We start from the raw sequence: 20,470 nt of genomic DNA, 5'->3' as shown, positions 1-20,470 counted from the left end.
GGAGAGGAGTCTAGTGCTAGACAAGTGTTCAACCAGGGAAGGGCTCTGCTTGCAACTTTACTAAAAATTGCTGCTGGATCGATTTTAGCCCATTTTACTGAAAACCCATTTACTTTGTCCATGGTCAATGATTGTTGGGTCAATAAACACAACCTAACAGGTTCAAAGAGGACATTTCGAAGTATTAGTGAAACACTATTTGGAAAATGATCACTGCTGGTATCAGAACCTGTGATAAAGTTAGTCAATTGACCCTTTATATTTTGAAAACAAAGTATATAGTCAATTACACTTGACAGACCCCTCCCATGAAACGTTGGATATAAAATCAACAGGGGGTTCAACTAAGTCATTTGCAAAATCCTTTTCTAAAGAAAATAAGCACTCATTCAGACAATTTCCTTCCTTTGTGTGGTGATAGTGTGTTAGTGGAGAACCATTTACATCCATAAGACCACAATTGCCGTTCTTACAATTAGTACATAATGGCATGTTAAAATCCCCTCCCCATATCAAATAGGATGGTTTGGTAATGAACTTAATCCGCTGTTCGTTCAAAAAGGATGTTATTTCGGTTAGAGTATTTACACAGTCTGCCTGAGAGAGATTGTTGTAAAAGTTAACAAAAAAAGAACGTTACACATTTTTTAAATGTAACCCTTAACATTTGATAGTTCACATTACACTTCAAGATATTTGCTTCCATCGATGGGAGATTATTTGCTACATAAAGTGCAAGTCCACCCTTGGGTCTACCTGATGTACTGGGACTAGCAGGTACATAATAGGTTTTGAAGCCTAATAAATGTATAGGGACAGTGGACCATGTCTCCTGTAAGCATAATATATGGTGTGCTCTAACTGTAGCTAACCATGTCGGAAGATTAGTTTTCATGCGGAGACCTGCTACATTCCAATATAGAACGGAGAAGGTTAAATACGGGTTTGGCATATCATTAGTTTCGAGGTGGACCATACTGTCCTCCTGTAGATACGTATCTGTTAACAGTGAGCCTTGTGGTATATCATCTGGGTTGTCAGAGGTGGTTTGAATGTGGGTAATCTCCTCAATTGGCCCTGCGTCTAATGGCCTAGAGTTTTCTACCACCCCCATGTCTACTGGTGACTCAGCCTCAAAGTCAAATTTGAGCAGCACTTTACCACATTGTGGGGAATGAAATGTGAAATTTCACTTTACCCAGGCATATAGGGTGTACCTTATAAATACATGACCCCCCACCCATGGGATACCTAGGGGAGACCCTGGGGGTCCCTAATATGCCACAATATTGTAGGTTATCCATTTGTAAGTGTCCCAAACACTAAAGTCGAGTTTGGGCGCAATTTACTTATTAAAAGGAGTCCTGGCACCAAGTGCTTCTTTTAAACTGATCTCAGGCTTCAGCAGTGCACACGTGCAAGTGCAGAAAAAGGCTGCTGGCCTCTAAACGGCCATGCCCCAGGGTACTGGGGACTTCTAGGTAGTTTCAATCCCCTTCCCTACCCTATTATATACTAGAGGCCTATAGGGGAGGTCATGCCAATCACAGGGGTACCCCACCATAACATTGTGTACCCTAGTGTATGTAGGTGTTTTAATTGTATTCTAATGTGTCTCTTTCAGCATAGCACTGGCCCTGGGCCTGGTTAGGCAGAGCCCAGAGTCAGTCAAAATCAGTTACCACCAGTATCAGTCAGCAAAAAGTTGGGGGGTGCCCAGGGCACAGGATGACTTTGCAACAGCTGACAACTGACAAAAACAGGGAGAGAAAATCAGTATATCCATTCCACCTTGTTGCATGTTACACAGTGCTTCCTCAGCAGAATATTCCAAGTCAGGACTTTCAACTATATCCTAAAATGTATCAAGAATGTATCACAAGACTGTAGACAAGGACCCTGAATCACTTACTAATGGAGTAGTCCAAGCCAGCGCTAGCATAGTTACACAACCAATGAGGTAATCCATTTTGACCTGTTCTTGAGAAAACTGTGAGGGTGCAAGACAAAGTGCACCATATGAGAATCCAAAAATTGTATTAACTTCGCTGGATCCTTGAAAAATGCAAGGCGCTACAAGGTACTACTGGGTTGTCAGTAAACTGTGATAACAGGATCTGCTTAGACACTGAATTCTCAAGGCACAACTGTTGTAACTGTTATGCTAGTACTGCAATGGACCCATAATGTTCCCAAAACTAAGTAGTCATTGCCATCATAATCAATCAAGAAGTGATAGCTGAGGTCTGTTGAGTCGCCTTCATGATTGCCCAGGGAAAGAGTGACTCCTCCAACTAGCCTCCTTGCCACCCTCCACAGAATAGTACATATGAAAGGTGTCAAGTGTCTCCTTAAGTAGACCTTAGGAGGTAAACCCACAGACGGAAAAAACCCTAAACCTTGTTGCCAATCTTGTAGCTCTTGGTTGTTACATTCCTGGTGTGAAGACCCACTGAAAGCCCCTGCCGTCCCCGTACGCCTGAGCAGGTGAGTGAAGGTAATTGCACATCTGCTGTAAGGATGATAGAAATCAGGGAAAATGAGTGAAAGGGAAACACCATATTGGATCTCGCTCTCTGAATGAATTATTCACTGTCTGGAAACAACATAGGGTAACCACGGTTGCCGTGGAATAGTAAAGGCCTGATCTGGCTGTAAGGTAAATAGAAACCACTTGCAACTAAACTGGTGCAGAGTGGAATAATAGAGCAGATGATAACAGAAACAAAGGCTAACTGGTATCAGTAGTGGAACTTACTGTGTTGAGCCCTTCGCAGACAAAGATACCAGACAGGACCCCAGGACGCCACCACAGGCTGGCCGGATAATAGCTGAACAGTTAAGAAAGAGGTAGGATACCCTAAGGTATCTACCACAACAGGAAGCACAGAGATAGAAGGAATCCAGAATTTGAGGGAACCGTAAAGGAACAAAACAACAAACCTGAGGGATGCATACACATGACATGTGGGAGGTAGCATACAGCGGAGAGACACATCAACTAATGGCACATTGCCAGGCATCAACTACATTTTAGAGTGGCCTTAAGCATACTGGTTTTGTCTGCGGTCAATGTTGAAAGAGGAGCACAGTGAAGGTATAATACAAAGGTATACTACGCAGTGTGTTAATGCAACATGTTAGTGTGTCAGCATTGGTGTAGTACATTACAGCAGAATCCGCTTCTATCTGCCAAGGATGAAGAAATGGCAACAGGGCAGCCAGCAAACTGTTCACGATCTTCAGACTGCCCGGATCCTTAAGAACTGCCTGAAATCCGCCTGTTTCTCTGCTTCACTTGCTAAGTGAATCTGAGAATTTTTCATTGCCCGATTTCGCTTCACAAAAAGAGAAAACGGTAAATTGTACCTATTTTACAAAATGTTCTGCCCTCCCTGAAGCCTAGGAAGTTCCGTATAAATTATGCTGTGGGTTCCATAACTGTTCAGGTTCACCACGTCCACACTGTTCCTCCTCCTCAAACCCACCACTGTTACAGGAGAGCTTCCGAAAAATGTCCCAAGAGAAGCATGTCTCTGCCGAGATGCTACAAGCCTACAGTTCAGATTCCTGCATTACGACCGGGACTATTGACATGTGCTTGTAGGATTCCAGCAGGTTTCGACCACATACTTTAGGCACCTCTCATACGCTTCCCTACGTTTCCATCTTTCCACAACCTTTCTAGGATGATAACTCAGGCGATAAAACTACAAAAGTATAAAATTCATTAATATTTCTGTGAAAGGAGGTCTGTGTAAATATACTGCAACATTGTATTAGTCCAATGGAATGTAATCCTTATGATAAGGAACATACCACTAATTAATTCTTATACGGGTCTTCTCGTTCACTGTGCTTACCATCACAGATAGTTCTTCACACAAATCTAAGGATGCTCATGTTCTGCCTTAAATAAGATAACACACCCGAACCATGTGGGCCTCACCTCCTACATACTAGAGGAAACATGGGCAACCTATCTAAAGTCCCACTTTAACAGCCAAAGTCTCACTGCCTCAACGCCGGGGAAGACCAAAACAGTTGAGCATGAAGTTGATCCCATCGACTGTAGCAGGGAAAGCGGCAGCTTCCCTCCCGCAAACCCTGAAGCTGGTTCATGTTTAAAGGCAATTAGCACATCTAAACCTGCTGGAGACAAGCTATACGGTATCAAATGTGCACTCGCCACTGAACAGCTCTTAATTAAAAAACAGATCAAGAAGGGAAAAAAGGAGGGAGCACCAGGGCAGAACGGTATTCCACCAGCAGTGTTCAAGGAAAAACCGGAGGACTGGGCAAAAATACCGCATTCACTATTTCTTGAAGTACGATATCTGGGCATAATTCCAGACTCTTGGAAAGGGTCGATAATCATGCCAATACACAAAACGGGTAGCAAGAATTTACCAGCCAATTATCGATTAGTAGCCCTGATCGATAATGAAGCCAACTATTTTGCAGATACTTTGCTGGAGGAACTGTCAACCTGGGCAGAAAACAACAAAATAATCCTGCTACACCAGACAGGATTCCGAAAATGCTACGGCACAATAACTAACATCATGGCAATGTCACTATTAATGGACATGGCAAAAACCAAGCACATGCAGCTCCATGCCTGCTTTATTGATTATAGTGCCGCGTTTGACAATGTGGATAGGCCCGAATTATGGTCGAAGCTAGCCAGAAGGGGCATTCCCAACAATCTACTATCATTGATCATGCTGCTACATTCCAACACCTGGGTTCAAGTAAAATTGGGCTCAGGAACGCATCTCTCAAGGAAAATACAAACATCGAAAGGGCTGAAACAGGGTTGCGTGCTGGCCCCCATGTTATTCAATCTATTCATGGCAGACTTAACCCTGGCACTTAACAACTGCAACTGGCACGCACCCAGATTAGGGGGTTCCCCAATATCTAATCTACTTTACGCGGATGACGTTGTCCTACTCAGCTACATGGCAGTGGGCCTGCAACATCTCCTGAATTGCCTAGAGGTCTATGCAGAAGAAAATTGTCTCTCAATAAACTTAAACAAAACAAGGACCATGACAATAAACAAGAAACGAAAAAAGTCCTATCAGTGGCACCTGGGTAATAAACACATTGAGTCAGCAGAGGCTTACAAGTATCTGGGTATATACATAGACAAAGAAGGTTTAATCAGCCGCCAGCAACAGAAGATCAAAAGGAAAGGGATGATTCTCGCACTCTCTCTGAAAGGAGTTTCAGCCAAACTACTGGGCCCCACTCTGAATCCACTCTTGATGGTAGCCCGGGCCAAAATATTACCTTCTATTACTTACGGCACGGAGGCACGGTGCGGGAGAGCTAGTAATTTTCTGGATAAAACACTTGTTGAAGCATACAGAACAATGTTTAGCCTCCCGACCTACACCTCACCGGCACAAATTCGTCTGGAGTTTGGTCTTATAAAGCAAACCAGGGCTAGCTACGGAGCTTTCATCAACTGCTGCCACAAGATTAGGTCAGCAAACCCTAACACATTAAATCATCTCCTCTGGCAAGAGATCCAACAGAGGCAGAACTCATCCGCAGGCCAATATCTTGTGGAGGCCTTGACGATCACAGGCCTCACCCCCCTATGAAACACATACTGCCTCCATTCGGCGTTCAAAAAAACGGTGCGGAAGACGCTGAAGACACTCTCCTTGCTAGAGGATAAGGCGACCTTCTCGCTTAGAGCGCATGCCTGGATGACCTTGGCCACATATAAGTCCTTAGCCCCACAACATTACTTTAATTTGGGTTATTCAAAAATACTGAAACAAAAATTCTTAAAGTTCAGACTAGGAGTGTTACCAACCACGCAGCAGCTCCCTCCCTGGAAAAGGGAGCAGGCTTTTACTCTTTGCAGCCTGTGCAACAACAATCAGGGTGACATCACACACACCATCTGCACCTGCATGGAGCTGTGTCAAGAAAGGAGACAGCTGCTAAAAATTCCCCTCAATCAAAGAGGGATCAGGACAAGGAGGCAAGCTGTCCTGGCATGCTTTGATCCCTCATTACCACAACTGAACACTAGGCTAGTTAAATTTCTCGAAGCAGCTCGGTCAAAAATGCCAAACTGATCGTCACTTTGCAGACAATCATTCTACGGGGGAAATTTCACTAAGTGACTGGATAATTCCAACAGCGGATTGCATTTTTCCACAGGCAGTAAAGACAAAATTAGCTGGGACATTAAAAATGTAATGACACAGAAATGTCTTTTTGCAGCTCGCGCTGCGACGCTCATGAGTGAGCATGCACTTTTTAAATATGGAACATTTTTAACATGGTTGTATTTTTTGTATGCACTGCAATGGTTTTAAGTAGCTATGCAAATACAGTTTTACCTTACCTACCATGTTCTGCCTTATAGCAGTTAGCTGAACTTGACCACACCCTGTGCAGTTTGAAACAGCATCCATTGCAAAAGAAAAAGTCACTCGGGCTTATGATGAATAGAAGTCTAACGAGTATTATCTCAAATAGACAGAGAGCATTTTAAAATAAGCAAAGACATTGCATAATTCACATTCATTTGGTGCACCACCTATATACTTTTTTTTATGAAAGTGAAAGGAAGCGACATGTGACCGGATAGGCATTAATGAGGGGAGGCCAGGCTCTTTTTGTGGGAGGAACTCGAGAAGACCTTGAAGGGGAGATACAAGTTAACGGGAAAATGCTGGCTGTGGTACTTTCTAAAATCCTCTCCTTTGTGATATAACTTCAGCACGAGGCTACGCTTACTAGAACGGTTTGACCAAAATGTGCAGCGTACAACACAGGATAACCAAATGAAAACGTGTTTAAAAAGTGTGTAAGGTTTCAGTGGGCTTCAAGCACATACAAAAGCGAACTTGCAAATTAATAATACTATATGTTGGCATATGCTAAGGCACATATGTGTGTTCGCATTCTCATGGTATACAAACAAGCATTAAGCATGTATTTATATGACTGTACGTTCTCACCATCAAGCATGTGCTTTGTGATATCTACGCATCTTCAAGGCCTCTAGAGTCAGATTAAGTGATGCTGGCTGAAGGAGCCTGATCTTACCTGCAGCACAGAGCAGAGCATTCTGGGTGACTTCCTTCTCAATACCTTCAGGCTGTGAGGAGAAAGCAAGTTGGATTGGATAGGAGATACAATAATGAAGTAAAAGCCAATACAAACTAAAATGATGAAAACATTTTGTGAAAACAAAATCAAAAGAGCGGAATGTAGAATGAAAGAATGAGAATACGAATGCAGTCAAGAATGGCAAAAAAGTGTTGAAGGCTATAACGGGTCCTGTTACTACCTCAACGCTTATTGTGCACAGATCTCCCAAAAAGATGGAAGGGCACCAATGGGCTCACCAAGGAGGAAGGACCGGGTCCTGAGGTAAGGTTTAGGAACTCCGGAAGTAAGGTGCAAACAGTCTGCAAATGATTTATTGACACATAGGCCAAAGTGAGTGATTTATGTTGAGGCCGATGACGAGCCTCCCCTGTACCAGACACATTTCCTTTTGCAATGAAGGTAAGAGTGCGGAACCCAGACCCCTGTGTAATCCATTAATGGGAGCAATGCAGCGTATATACAATTTATTGGATAAACAGTACAAGGAGGCAACAGGGTTTATAATTCGAACTGTGATATGACTTGAGACGTTTCTCATTGTTCTGTACACAGAGGAGAGAACAGTATTCCAATCTAGGCTGCCCTTTCCTGAACAGGTTGGTGCCAATAGCAGCATGCAACTCATAGGGTGCAAGTCTCCGAGGACGGTAACAAGTCTACATAAACAGACCCAAAACATGGTGGTCACTGGGACCACGTAAAGTAAAAAAGTGTAAAACACTCTTCTATCAGTTGGAGCACGACGATAAACATAAATAACATACATCAGTAAACAGCAAAACAATCTCCCAGATGAGTAAATGTGTTGAATGTATAGCTCATGTCATGAAGTAAGGCGACCATCGCATTCAACAATAAAGAATATCTGAAATAGCATACATATTCATTAGTCTGTGTATCACTGTGAGGGAACTGAGGCACAGAGTAAACTAGGAAGGGGAGTGCCTTTATTTGCTTGTCACTCTTTCTAGATTCCTGCTCTCTTAATCCAGACTTTGTAGATTTTCCCTGATCCAGGTTTCGGCATCACCGAAGGACTAACATGACATGAACAATGATTCTGTTACAGGAGTAAAACAAGAACATCATTATAAAATATTAGCAAACAAAAGAACCTAAAAATTGCGAAAAGGCAACCTTAAGTTGAAGAGAAGCTCAGAAGGCCCTTTAAACGAGTAATCTCCAGCACAGAGCATTGTCAGATTCTGATGAACACCTCAGCACTTACCTCCACCAGGAGAGGTTTAATGACGGTGTCCTTTCGCCCCTGGTCTAGAGCCACCGGGATCTCATTCCCACACATGCCTCCCTCCTGCAGGGCCTCAGCACTCACGGTGAAATTCAGCTCACCTGAAATCAGACCAACACATGTAAAGCCTATAAAGCATATGTGGACCGGTCAACAACAATTTAAAGTTTACATCAGTAAGACAGCAACATCGTCAAGATGTAGCTCAATTATACGGCAGGATCAAATGCTCAAACTATACTTCTCTTTCTTTCACACACATTCTGCAGCACAAACAGCCTTACTAATACACAGCCATTAACCCTTAGAATAAAGGGTAGTTAAAAAAAATTATCCATTGTCCGATACTCAGCTAATTGCAATTATCTTTGTATACAATCCTCTCCATGCCCCCACTCTTCCTTTGCTGCTCATTCTACAGATCTATAATGTACCTTAGGTTGTGTAGTTTCTTCTAAGGTATTTCGAATAGATTTACTATTTCACACGGGAACAGCCCCCCCGCCACCCCAAGGGCGAGAGTGAATGATCTGCTGGAATGGACTTTGACTTTGGGGCGTATGCCAACTTTCACACATTATTCTGTATCACTTTAGCTTTGTTTTGTCTTGTGTTTATTTTCCACCAAGGGCATCATCCACAGGAGAGTCTGTCATCCAGCTCAATTTGTCTAAATATGGAGGTGTACATGGGAAGAGGGGGGCACCTGCTCACAGCTTACATTAGAGCCAAGCGGGCTTTGTGGAGAACATGCATGTATATAGAGAGAAGGGTGGCGGGGAGGCACCCTAGGAAAGCCAATCGCTGCCAGATATCTGATTTTGCACTCTGAGCTGCTGCATGTAAAGCTGTACCGGTGGGGTTCAGGCTGCTGTCATATCAATAAATGAAGAACCGAGCTTTGCATTTCACACTGGTGATTCGGTCTTTTAAATTCATCCTTATTGCTTCTCTCTTGCTGATCAAATCCTTTTCAGCTGTTAACCCTCTTGGGTAACCAGGGTCGGACTGGCCTATAGGGCAATCAGCAGTATGAGATGGGCTGGTGTGACAGATTACTGTGTGGGCAAGTTGTTAAGTAGTTTGTTGACCTGTTATATGACAAGGAGGGCCGTTTTTTGCTGTCTCTCTGATATTACCACAAATATTGCCTTCAGGTAACACAAATGCAATGCAGTCCACCATACCATGCCAAATACCCAGATAGCGGGTCTTGACAAATTAAACAGGCCTGCTTTGCAAATGTGGTCCACGTTTTAGCTACCTGATTCGCTAAAGGGTCACCTATATTTTGGTGCCTGGACCTTTTTTTTGTTCCAGTCCGACCCTGTTGATGACATAGGTTCACAGGGATGATCACCCTTCTCGTGGACGTAAAGTAAATCTAAATCCAAGGAGCAGCAGTGACCTTTTAAAAAAATCATTTTTATTAACATTTTTTTTAACAACAAATTTTTATTGATTTTCCAAGGTACCAAATGAGCGAAGCCCGGCAAAGATAATAGAAATACTGTGCATGACTTATAGTTCGTAAGTACATCATACAAAACCCATATAGTCTGCAGAATAACAGACCAAAAATAGCTCCAACAACACCGAACACACCTAGAGTCCTTTACATGCCCATTATACATAGATTCCCAGCCACAAATAATCAAAGTCAATGGACTAAACAGGTGAGTTGCTAACCACCAATCGTTCAAGGGGATCATGGAGGCTGCCTGCAACAGTGGGGACAGGTCGATACCACTATAGGTGGCCCAACGGGTCCATATCTTCCTGTGCTTTTGTGTTCACCCTCTCACCTGAAAAACCACATTTCCGGCAGTCATACATCTGTCCAATGCCTTCTTCCATCTGGTCACACTGGGCGGGGACGAAGCCTTCCAATGCTGTGCTATATCCCCCTTAGCTAGAGTGAGACCCAGAAATAATAGATGCTGCTTGTAACGGTTCCCCCCAATGTTGTCTGTGCTGTGTAGAAGCACCAATCTGGGGTCGAGCGGGATAGTCCACGCCAGAACATGACCCAGACAGGACGTCACGCTGATCCAGAATGACTGGATCGCCATTCGACTCCACACAGTATGCAAAAAGGAACCATCGTCGGCCTGGCACCGTAGGCACTGAGGAGACTGGATTACATCTATTTTCCACAGCCTGTGGTGAGTGTAATACGCCCGGTGGAGGTACTTAAACTGGATAAGCCGGTACCTGGAGGACGCCGCCGCATACCAGGGGCAGGCCAAGGCCTCTGTCCAGTCATCATCCGTGAAGGCCAGCAGATCGGTTTCCCATGCAGCTTTAGTGTTGTGGATGGTGGTCTTAGTGTGTGTATTAAGCGTTTGATAGATTTGCCTGATTTTGTGATCCCCGATGTCCTCCATTATAAGGGGCCTTCTAGCGGGTGGAATTCTGGTAAGGCCTCCAATTGATTAACCTGGGGGTCTAAAGCGCGTCAAAGCTGCAGATAGTGGTGGAACTTAGATTTATGTAAGTCATAATCAGCTTGCAGCGGCTAAAAGGACTTAAGGGTGTGCCTTGCATGACGTCCCACAGCGTAGAGATCCTGATAAGATCCCATTTACGGAACCTGCCCAAAGCAGAAACAGACCATAGATAAGTGCCCTGCCAGAGGGGAGTAGAGCTGGTTAATCTGCCCCACCATCCTATAGCCCTAACCGTACGCCTCCCGATCCGTATAACTGTCTGGCATGCTCAGGGAAGAGTGTCTAGGGATGCGTTGCTATAAAAGAGGTGCAGCAAAGGAGTGCCAGCCATGGCCACCTGCTTGAACGCATAAGCCGGGTCTGACTGGGACCCATATCACTATTCGTTAATCACCAGAAGGTGTGAGGCGGAATAATACGCATGGAGATCAGCCGCCGCAATGCCGCCTTAGTATGTGGATTGCTTAAACGTGGAAAGCGCAACCCGAATTACAACCCCGCCACAGGAATCTATTTAGAATTGCATTGGGTTGCTTAAACCACGTTGGAGGGATAGGGTATGGAACATTTTTAAGGTGATATAGTAGGCGCAGCAAGGATACCCATCTTAAAGATAGCGGACCATCCGTAGAAGGACAGGGATAGCTGGGACCAAACCGTTGTCTCATTATGGACAGCTGGGAGCAGTGGGGCGATATTATACGTCCAGGAGACTGTGGGGCACGGTAATATAAAGACTTCCAAATATTTAAAGCCTGTAACAGCGACGTATAATTCGGAGGCCCACGCCTGACTCCTCTGCTCCCCGCATATGGGGAAAAGTGTGGATTTGAAAGGATTGGTACTCAATCCTGTGGTTTCGCTGAAGATTTGAAGGATTTGGAGGATGCGGGGCCCCGAGTACCACGGGTCAGACATAAAGAAAAGATTGTCATCAGCGTAGAGCACGATTCTATCGGAGTATTCATGAGTCCAGTCCATTCCCCAAATCACTGGGTCAGGGCGCACACACGTCGCCAAGGGTTCTATAGCTAAGGCAAACAGGAGCGGGGATAAGGGGCATCCCTGCCTTGTACCTTGACGATTTGAAAAGGGGGACGATCGATAACCCGCCACGTGAACAGAAGTGGAGAGATCCGTATACAACAGTCAGGTGTAAGCTCTGAACCGCGGACCCAGGTTAATGGCTTCAAAAGGAGTTTGAAGAGGTAAGTCCACCTCAGCGAATTGAATGCCTTGTCTATATCGGCTAGTAAGACGGCCGCCGGGTGGCCCAGTCTGTGAGCTCCCGCAATGGCATTGTATGCTCGCCTGATATTGTTTCTGTTGGAGTCCTGCGGCATAAAGCCAGACTGGTCAGGGTGTATGAGATCCTAGATGCTTGGGCTTCAAATTAAGCAATGAGATAGGACAATACGAGTCTCGGTCCTCAGGGGGATGGCCATGCTTAAGAAACACCAGGATCTCGGCATGTTGCGAATCCGTGGGCAAAAGGTCTGGCTATGCCACTGGTAGGGCTGTTATCCCATAAACAAGCTCTGTGAAGTAAAATCCTTTCAGGTATACTTTAAAGACTGCTACTCCGTCTTTTGTGAAGTACGGAATCCGTGATTGTACAAAATCGGCCTACAATTTAGTATGATATATGGGACCGCCGCACAGTATGAGGAATCCCGTTTTAATTTTTGGGAATGCTCATCTATACCTTTCCTTCCTTTCATTCATTTCTTTTGTAGCAGGGAAGTAGCAAACTTGATCACCAAGGGTTTGATGTGAACATTTCCACTCCCACGATTTTCTAAGCAACTTAGCAATGAAAAAATGATTTCCTAAAATCAGGCTGTTGATAAATGTATGATATTTCATTGGCCAGCTACCTTATGAACACTTCAAGATGGAGGCGATCTACCTGGTTTAAGACTTACTTTTCCCAGGAGACTAGCTAGCAGGAGTTGGTTGAGAGACGCATACCTGGCGTGCCGAATTCTTCTCCACATGAAAGATATTTTCTGCAACTATGGGCATGGAAGGTCTATGAAGTTTGATGCCTGACATTTGGGCTCTTTTCTGTCTCCTGGTTAAGCCAGTGTCTGCAAACATAAGGGCCAAGAGAATTGACATAATGATAATCATAAATTATCTTCGGAGCTTCCTGGATTTCAGAATACCCAAAGGCCAGACAACTGTGAGACTTCTTTGTCAGATGGTTCATGCTAACACAAGGGCACTCTTCATAAAAAAATAAGATTTTATATATTACAGGAATTTAGCCATAATTCTAGATGCCAATTTAAGTAGACAAAATCTATTCTGCATTAGATTGGCTAATGGGTCCTTAGCCTGTGCTCATATTCCACTTCCAGGTGCAGCACACGGACTCTGCTACTTTTGGATTGAGATCACCAAAGGCTGGCCATGGTATCTTGAATGTAATTTGGAAACACTGCTGAAAGAAATCTTGAAGTGTCCGGCACTATTGAAAACTGCACATCTGCCTCATAAGTGCTGCCCCACTCAAAATTGTTGTACGTCATTACAACGCGGGCTTTTACCCCGCATGCCATTACACCGCAGTTTTTACAACGCAAGTCGTTACAACGACTTGCGTTGGGGGGCGCTGGATAGTGGAATAGTTTCATTTTCTATTCCAACTCCAGCCCACGTTGACAGCAGGGAAGGTGTTGGATAGAAAATTAAACTATTCCCTATCCTACAGCGCCCTCCAGCGCAAGTCGTTGTAACGACGTGCGTTGTAATAGCAGCGTTGTAATAGCAGTACGGGGTAATGCCCGCGTTGTTATGGATGTATCCCCTCAAAATGGTTACTCTCCAAACATTTCTCAATGATTTCTAGAATGCTCCATTCAAGATTCCTGGGGAGTTATTCTCGACAATGAAGACTATAATATATCTCAGCATGGCATTTGAAGACATCATGGATGTCTCTGGAACGGTAGGGTTGGGAACTAAAAGCAGCTCTGGCAAAAATGTTCACAGTTCTCTTTCTCCTTCTCTCTCTTTGCATACATCCATTCTATTTCTCTCCTTCGGTTCTCACCACTGTTTCTCTTCTACCTTTCTCTTGTTAATCCCTCTCCTTTCTTTCTCTTTTCCCTACCACACTTTCATACATCAGTCGCTCTATTTTCCTCTTTCTTGTCTCTTTCTCTGCATAAGCTTCTGCTGTTCCTGCTGCAGTAAACCACAGGAGCTGGAATGAGTGACAGAGATTATTTCAAAAATAGGCTGTTAGAGTCTCCAGTGTCCAAGGGAAAAGCCCAATGAGTTAAGTGATCGGCCCAGCCCTGTTCTCTCTGTGCTTACAATAGCCCTCCTTACGTCGGTTGTATCTCCCTCCTACATTCTATCAATTAGTACAGCACCTTCCACATGGTTTAGGTCCATGACTGGCCCTAGGCCATGATCTAGAATCTTTGGTTGAAAGTGACACGTTGCCTTGGGTAAACATCTATGTGCATTATGTGTATGGTGGTAGGGACACCCTGCACTTGTAGCAAACCTCTTAGATAATTGTTAGAAATAGGAAGGTCACTGATATGGCTGGTTGGAAGGGGAAAGTAACTAAAATTGCCCTGTAATGGGCTGTAGAGATGCTGGAGTAGATTGACAACTAGGTTTCAAAAAAGAACATTTTGTGTGGGGTTTTATGTTACAGTCAGACCCTCAGGACCCCGGAGCCCCTATCTTCAACCACTCATAGGAATTATTTCCAATAAAGCCCTCAATCACTCCAATTTCTTTTTACTAGGAGGCTTTAATCTGTGGGCAGAGGGGGACCTATCACTCCCAATAAAGCAACTACAAGGTTCCTGTGAAATTCTGGGACTGCAGAAACTCATGCAAGGCCCTACCCATCTGGGCGGACACACCCTGGATCTTATTTTCTCTCCAGATGGGCTAATCCCCATGAAAGATATGATGCCCTTATGGTGGACTGGCAATGCACTGATATCTTTTCACCTCAACATAAAGGAACCTTACACTCCCAAGACAGTAACAGGCAAAACGAGAAAAGGAAGGGCATGGCACAAACTTAACCTGCTAACACATGGACTGGTTTTCAACCTATCCAATATACTTGACTCCATGATAACATTAGAGGACCAATACATAGTGATTGATGGAGGAATCTTAGCAACACTAGATAAATACCCCTCACTCTAAAACCTTGTCATTAACCCTATGCCCCATGGTATAGTGCATCACTAAATACTTCAAAATATGCCTGTAAGAAACTTGAAAGAAAATGGTGCAGTTCCTTCACAGAAGAGGACAACACATGCTTAAAAAACTCTTTAAATAAATACAAGAGAGAGGTCTGCAAAGCGAAGGCCAACTACTAAGCTGATACTGTACTTGCTGCCCCAAAGAGTGCTAAGAAGGTTTTCAACATTTCATATCAATTATCTAATCCAGAGTGTCTAAAAAAGGAAAAAGGACCCTCTCCAGCTCTCTGTGACAACCTTGCTGACTTCTTTGAGAAGATCATTAAGATTGTGGAGGAAATTGGAGGCTCTCCCCAGCCGACCGTTCCCGATCTTGGCAATATACATCCTGACAACAGTACCTCAACAGTCACAGCAACTCATTCCATGACGGAAGCACCGGAGTTATGTAACAGTGAGGCATATGAAAGGTCAAGCTCCCCGGATAATCTCTTCTGTAAGTTTAAAATCTTTGAAGTTATATCTGAGGACTGCTTCCGAGCAATTGCTATATCCACCTCGTCAGGTTAACCCCTCGAACCCCTACCACACATGGTCTGGAAAGAGATGGCAGATAAATTAATTTTCCCTACAGTGCACCTATGCAATCAATCTCTGGAGTCGGGCACTGTACCACGGATGTGGAAGAGGTCCATAGTCACCCCCCTTCTGAATGAATTTACTGCAGACCCTTTGGTCCTAAGTAACTATAGGCCTATTTCGCTTCTACCCTTCTCAGCACATATACTAGAGTGCTTTGTTAGCAGGAAATTGTCCCAGTATCAGGAAGACCATTCTCTCTTAGAGGAGAAACAGTTTGGTTTCAAGCCAGGGCACAGCACTGAGTTTGCCCTACTCCTAGCTATGGATGAACTCTGGATGAAGGTGGACAGCAGCCAGTTGGCGGTTTTGATACTGCTCGACCTGCCGGCCACCTTTGACACAGTCAACCACAAAATCCTCCTGGCAAGATTGGATTCAATTGGAGTTAGTGGGACTGTACAGAAGTGGATGCGTTCCTACCTTTCAGATTGATGCCAGGCGGTTGCCTTGCCCCACCACCTGTTAGGACAATCCCCATGACACTTACAGAGTTAAGGCAATCAATACAATCATCCTTCAAGGAAAATAAGGCACCACAGGGATGGTTAAATCCAACCTATGGAGAGTTAAATGGAATCAGAGGAATTCCAAGATGGCTGCCAAAATGCACTTAGTACCAAACCGCTCTAGTGTTGTCAATGTTTTCCACAGCAGCCTAGAGTGGAATGTTCAGCGCACAAAGATTCTACTCTGCACTTCACGACGCTTTAAAAAAAAAATATATAAATATATATTCTTTATTGCTTGATTAATAAAAATCATTGCAATCAAAGCATCTTCACATCAAATAATATTTAAAACTGTACCACATATACTATTTAAAAATTTACCAATACAATCATAATAATGTCCAAAAACCCCAGATCAAATCACCATACATCATTAATGACTACAACATAATATTGCATTTTTTACAGTTTAAAGTGACAGCGTGCACAACATATTAATTCACTGTATCTAAAAACAAGAATAAAATGCATTAAAAAAATACTTCAATAATTTCTGCAGCAGAATATTACACGTTACACATGTTGCATTTTAAAGTGCTATTGTGCAGTAATTGTCACGTCCATTATTTTAAAACAATTATAAAGTGCATCAAAAGTTACTGTAACTGTGAAACTTCTATTGTTACATTTTTAGTTATCACCCTAGCAGCATAATCACTAAGATATACAGGATATAAATAGTATGTAAACCAGAGCCATTAAAATAATGAAGCTCACACTTATTATATCAGACATTTTTCAGCTGCACTTAAAATATTTACCAATTGACATAGTAATGGAATCGATTCTCCAGTTAATGACATAATTAAAGCCTGACGAGTTGATCTAACCCCGATCCTCAAAAAATGTGGTTTCAAAACGGTACGTTGAATGTTAATCAGCTTGGGGCACACTATATGTACTAATGTTTCTTGTGGCCATCCACATAGTTTATAATTAGAGTCTTGCCACTGCTTGATCCATGATTGCGTACCCTCTTTTGTTGGATTTATTCCCATTCGTAGCCATAAAAAAATATTTTTAATATTTGCTGAGAAATAAGCAGTCAAATATATCTGAATGCGAGGGGATGGGTATGAATCAATCACATATCATGCATAATTTTTCCCTAATAATGCATTTCTGTCCAGCTGGAGTGATTCAGCTTTGATCCGTTTTTTAGGATTAACTTATAATCGGGCATTTTCAGATCTTACAGTGCTATTTGCAGACCAATATCCCTTAGGGAGGTGAAAATATGGGATCTCCATTTAGCAGCATAGACAGACATCTATTTCTAACCAGCAAATGTTCCCTAAGGATGCAGGGGCATCTGAAATGCCAATAAACATAAAAAAAAGGATGCAGGGGTTGATGAAGACATAGCAACCATACATTTCAGAAATGCTCCTTTTGATACCAGGCACTGTCTCTGGAGACCAAACGCTAATCTTATTCCCGCTTGCCATACTGAATTGGTAATCGCAAAAGTTGCTTTGAAGACCTTAACTACTTATAGATCCAGGACCTTCACATCTTTCCCTCCAGTGATGGGTGTGTCATATAAGAGGGTTAATTGTAACTTAGCTTTGATGAATTTAAGAATAAAGTCATACGATTGACATTTTAGTGATTTTGTTAAACATTTAAAAGCATGAATCTAGGTCACAGTTTTGGCCCATAGGTCCTTAAAATGGAAATTGAAGGATACTCGGTTATCAAACACCACCCCTAGATATCTATCCATTTTAACAACTTCAATTGAGCCTGCTCTGGCCTTCCATGAATTAAACTTCTGTTTAACAGAACCAATTTTTATTACTTTTTTTTTTTACATTCAGTTCAAGGCCATTAATTGTGTATAATCATCAAAGGCGGTAATAAGTCTTTGTAGGCCAATAGGAGTATTGCTCATGAGGATAGTATCATCAGGGATATATGACGTTACAACGCATACCGTTACAACGCATTTTTTACAATGCAACATCCATTACAACACATTCCATTACAACGCATGCCATTACAACGAATTTTTCAAAACTGCCTTTACAACGCATTCCATTACAACGCATAATACCTTTACAACGCATACCATTACAACGCATAACATTACATTGCATGTATGGTAAGTATTGGATAGTGTAGGGGTAAAAATTATTATTCTAACTCCAGGGGGTACAACAGTAGGGTAAGTGTTGGATAGTGTAGGGATAAACATTACTATTCTGACTCCAGGGGGGTGCAACAGTGGGGTAAGTGTTGGATAGTGTAGGGGTAAAAATTACTATTCTAACTCCAGGGGGTGCAACAGTAGGGTAAGTGTTGGATAGTGTAAGGGTACTATGCGTTGTAATGTTATGCGTTGTAATGGTATGCGTCGTAATGAGATGCGTTGTAGTGGTATGTGTTGTAGTGTCATGCGTTGTAATGGTTGCGTTGTAATGGCATGCGATGTAATGGATGTTGCGTTGTAAAAGTTTCATTGTAATGGTAGTGCGTTGTAAAAGTTGCGTTGTAAAGGTTGTTTCCCATCATCAGCATATTGAAGGGAGCGAATTTGTACCCCCCCCATCATAGCAACATGTGCATTAATAGAATCCAGGTTCATATTTTTTGTGATAGGGAATTGCCAACACCCAACCTGACTTGAACCCAGGTATCCGTATACGAAAGGATAATAGCCTTCAACAGTTTCCCTGGGATGCTCCGATCTAACAATTTTTTCCATAATAGATTTTAAGGCACTGAGTCGAAGGCGGCCTTTAAATTAATAAAAGCAATGTATATATATTTTTTTTTAAGACAGCCCACTCAGCAAGAAATGTTAGAGCCAACAGGTTGGTAGTGGTGGATTGGCCTTTCCGAAAACCAGTTTGATTCAATGGAATAATGCTTTCCTGCGTTGCCCAATTTTCCAATTCTTTCAACAGAATGGAAGCAAACACCTTTGCATCAACATCAGTCAACAAAATTAATCTGTAATTGGCAGGATTGGCGACCGGGCCACTATTATAAAAGTTTCTTCCCCTGTGAGGAAGGTATTTTTTATTCTCTCGTCGAGTTAGTCAGATAAGGTAGAGGCGTCATTTTTTGTGGCATTCTCTAGTTCCTTTGCAAATTTCTAGTCTAGTAGTTACCTGTTCATGTGAGTAGAGTCTCGGTAGCAATTTCATGTCAAGACCGGAGGCTAGCATTATGCATAACCTTTTATTGCCACTCCAAATTGCAGTACTTTAAAGCATATTCAAAGCACACCTATAACTCCAGAATTTTAAATCCACCAGTCTATATAAACCAGAACCAGTAGCAATCTTCCTCTTTTATTGGCTGCTCCTGTCAGTTAAGTATCTGCTAGCTCTTGCATAATTCTAATATATTGTCAAAAAGTATGCTGTAAATTTGTATTTTAAATAGAATGTATTTACCTGTGATTTTGGTATAAGTACGAATTGTGCTGTTCAGTAGTAGCGTAGTTTATTTTTTTTCCCCAATTTCTGGGAATATTTAGTTTTTGTTATTTTAGTTTGATATTTTATAGATTAAATAGAAGTAAGTATTGAGTTCGTAGTTTAAATTTCAGAGTATAATCATTTAATAGTGAGGAATTCATTTGATATTACTTCACGCTGGTTGGGGATTTCTTTTAAAAGATACTTGGTTCGAGCTCGAGGACACTTTGGGTAGGATCCTTGCTGGGGATATGTTTTTAAACTTATTTGTGTTACCACACTGTGGATTTGTATACTGTTCATAGTGTTGACAGCTGATGAAAGAAGGAGAGCCAGGCCAGGGTGTGACAGGAGGGTGTGGAATTGTTAGGCAGAGGAAGCGGGTATTTGTATTCAAAATACTCTTTCATACAAGAGTTCCTGTAAAGTATAGCTTGTAAGTCTAAGCTGCTGAATGTTTAAGCAAAGAAAAAGTGGTATAATGCTCACTTCTGTGTCTTAAAGAGATTCCAGATTTTTTAGTAAATTAATGTGAGAACTGGTCCTGGTTGGGGCAGTGCAATCAAGGATTACTGGACATTTGCGTTCATTTCTGCATTTACCTCTGGTATCCTAGAACCACATTTTGATTGTGTCTAAAACTGAGCACCGAGTACCCCATTATCACTTGACTCTCATGGTAATGTGGCAGAGTGGCCCAAAGTTTACTCGTGGAGGTTGTAGGAGAGTAGGGTCTGCTTCCTATGGTTATCCCCACTTTTTGCTGTGTTTCACTGGTTTTTCGACTTTAGTCTGGCTGGGGCCCTGCTAATCAGGACCACAGCCTAGCTGTACCCTCTTTAAATTGATACAATGAACT

General features: G+C 42.7%; 1 protein-coding gene across 1 annotated transcript in view; it reads right to left on the bottom strand.

Annotated features, from left to right (window-relative positions):
- The window catches only part of LOC144818753 (alpha-2-macroglobulin-like), a 1,363,397-nt gene that overhangs the window by 320,676 nt on the left and 1,022,251 nt on the right, over window positions 1-20,470 (bottom strand). The window contains exons 22-23 of the mRNA XM_078676468.1: window positions 8,375-8,496; window positions 7,081-7,132 (exon numbers count right to left, since the gene is read on the bottom strand). Coding sequence (XP_078532594.1) covers window positions 7,081-7,132; window positions 8,375-8,496 — 174 coding nt within the window. The remainder of the gene's footprint in view (window positions 1-7,080; window positions 7,133-8,374; window positions 8,497-20,470) is intronic.

The sequence above is a fragment of the Lissotriton helveticus genome, chromosome 2_1, assembly GCF_964261635.1.
Source record: "Lissotriton helveticus chromosome 2_1, aLisHel1.1, whole genome shotgun sequence".
NCBI lineage: Eukaryota > Metazoa > Chordata > Amphibia > Caudata > Salamandridae > Lissotriton > Lissotriton helveticus.
The sequence above is the reverse complement of the archived record's forward strand: the minus strand, read 5'-3'. Positions and strand labels throughout refer to the sequence as shown.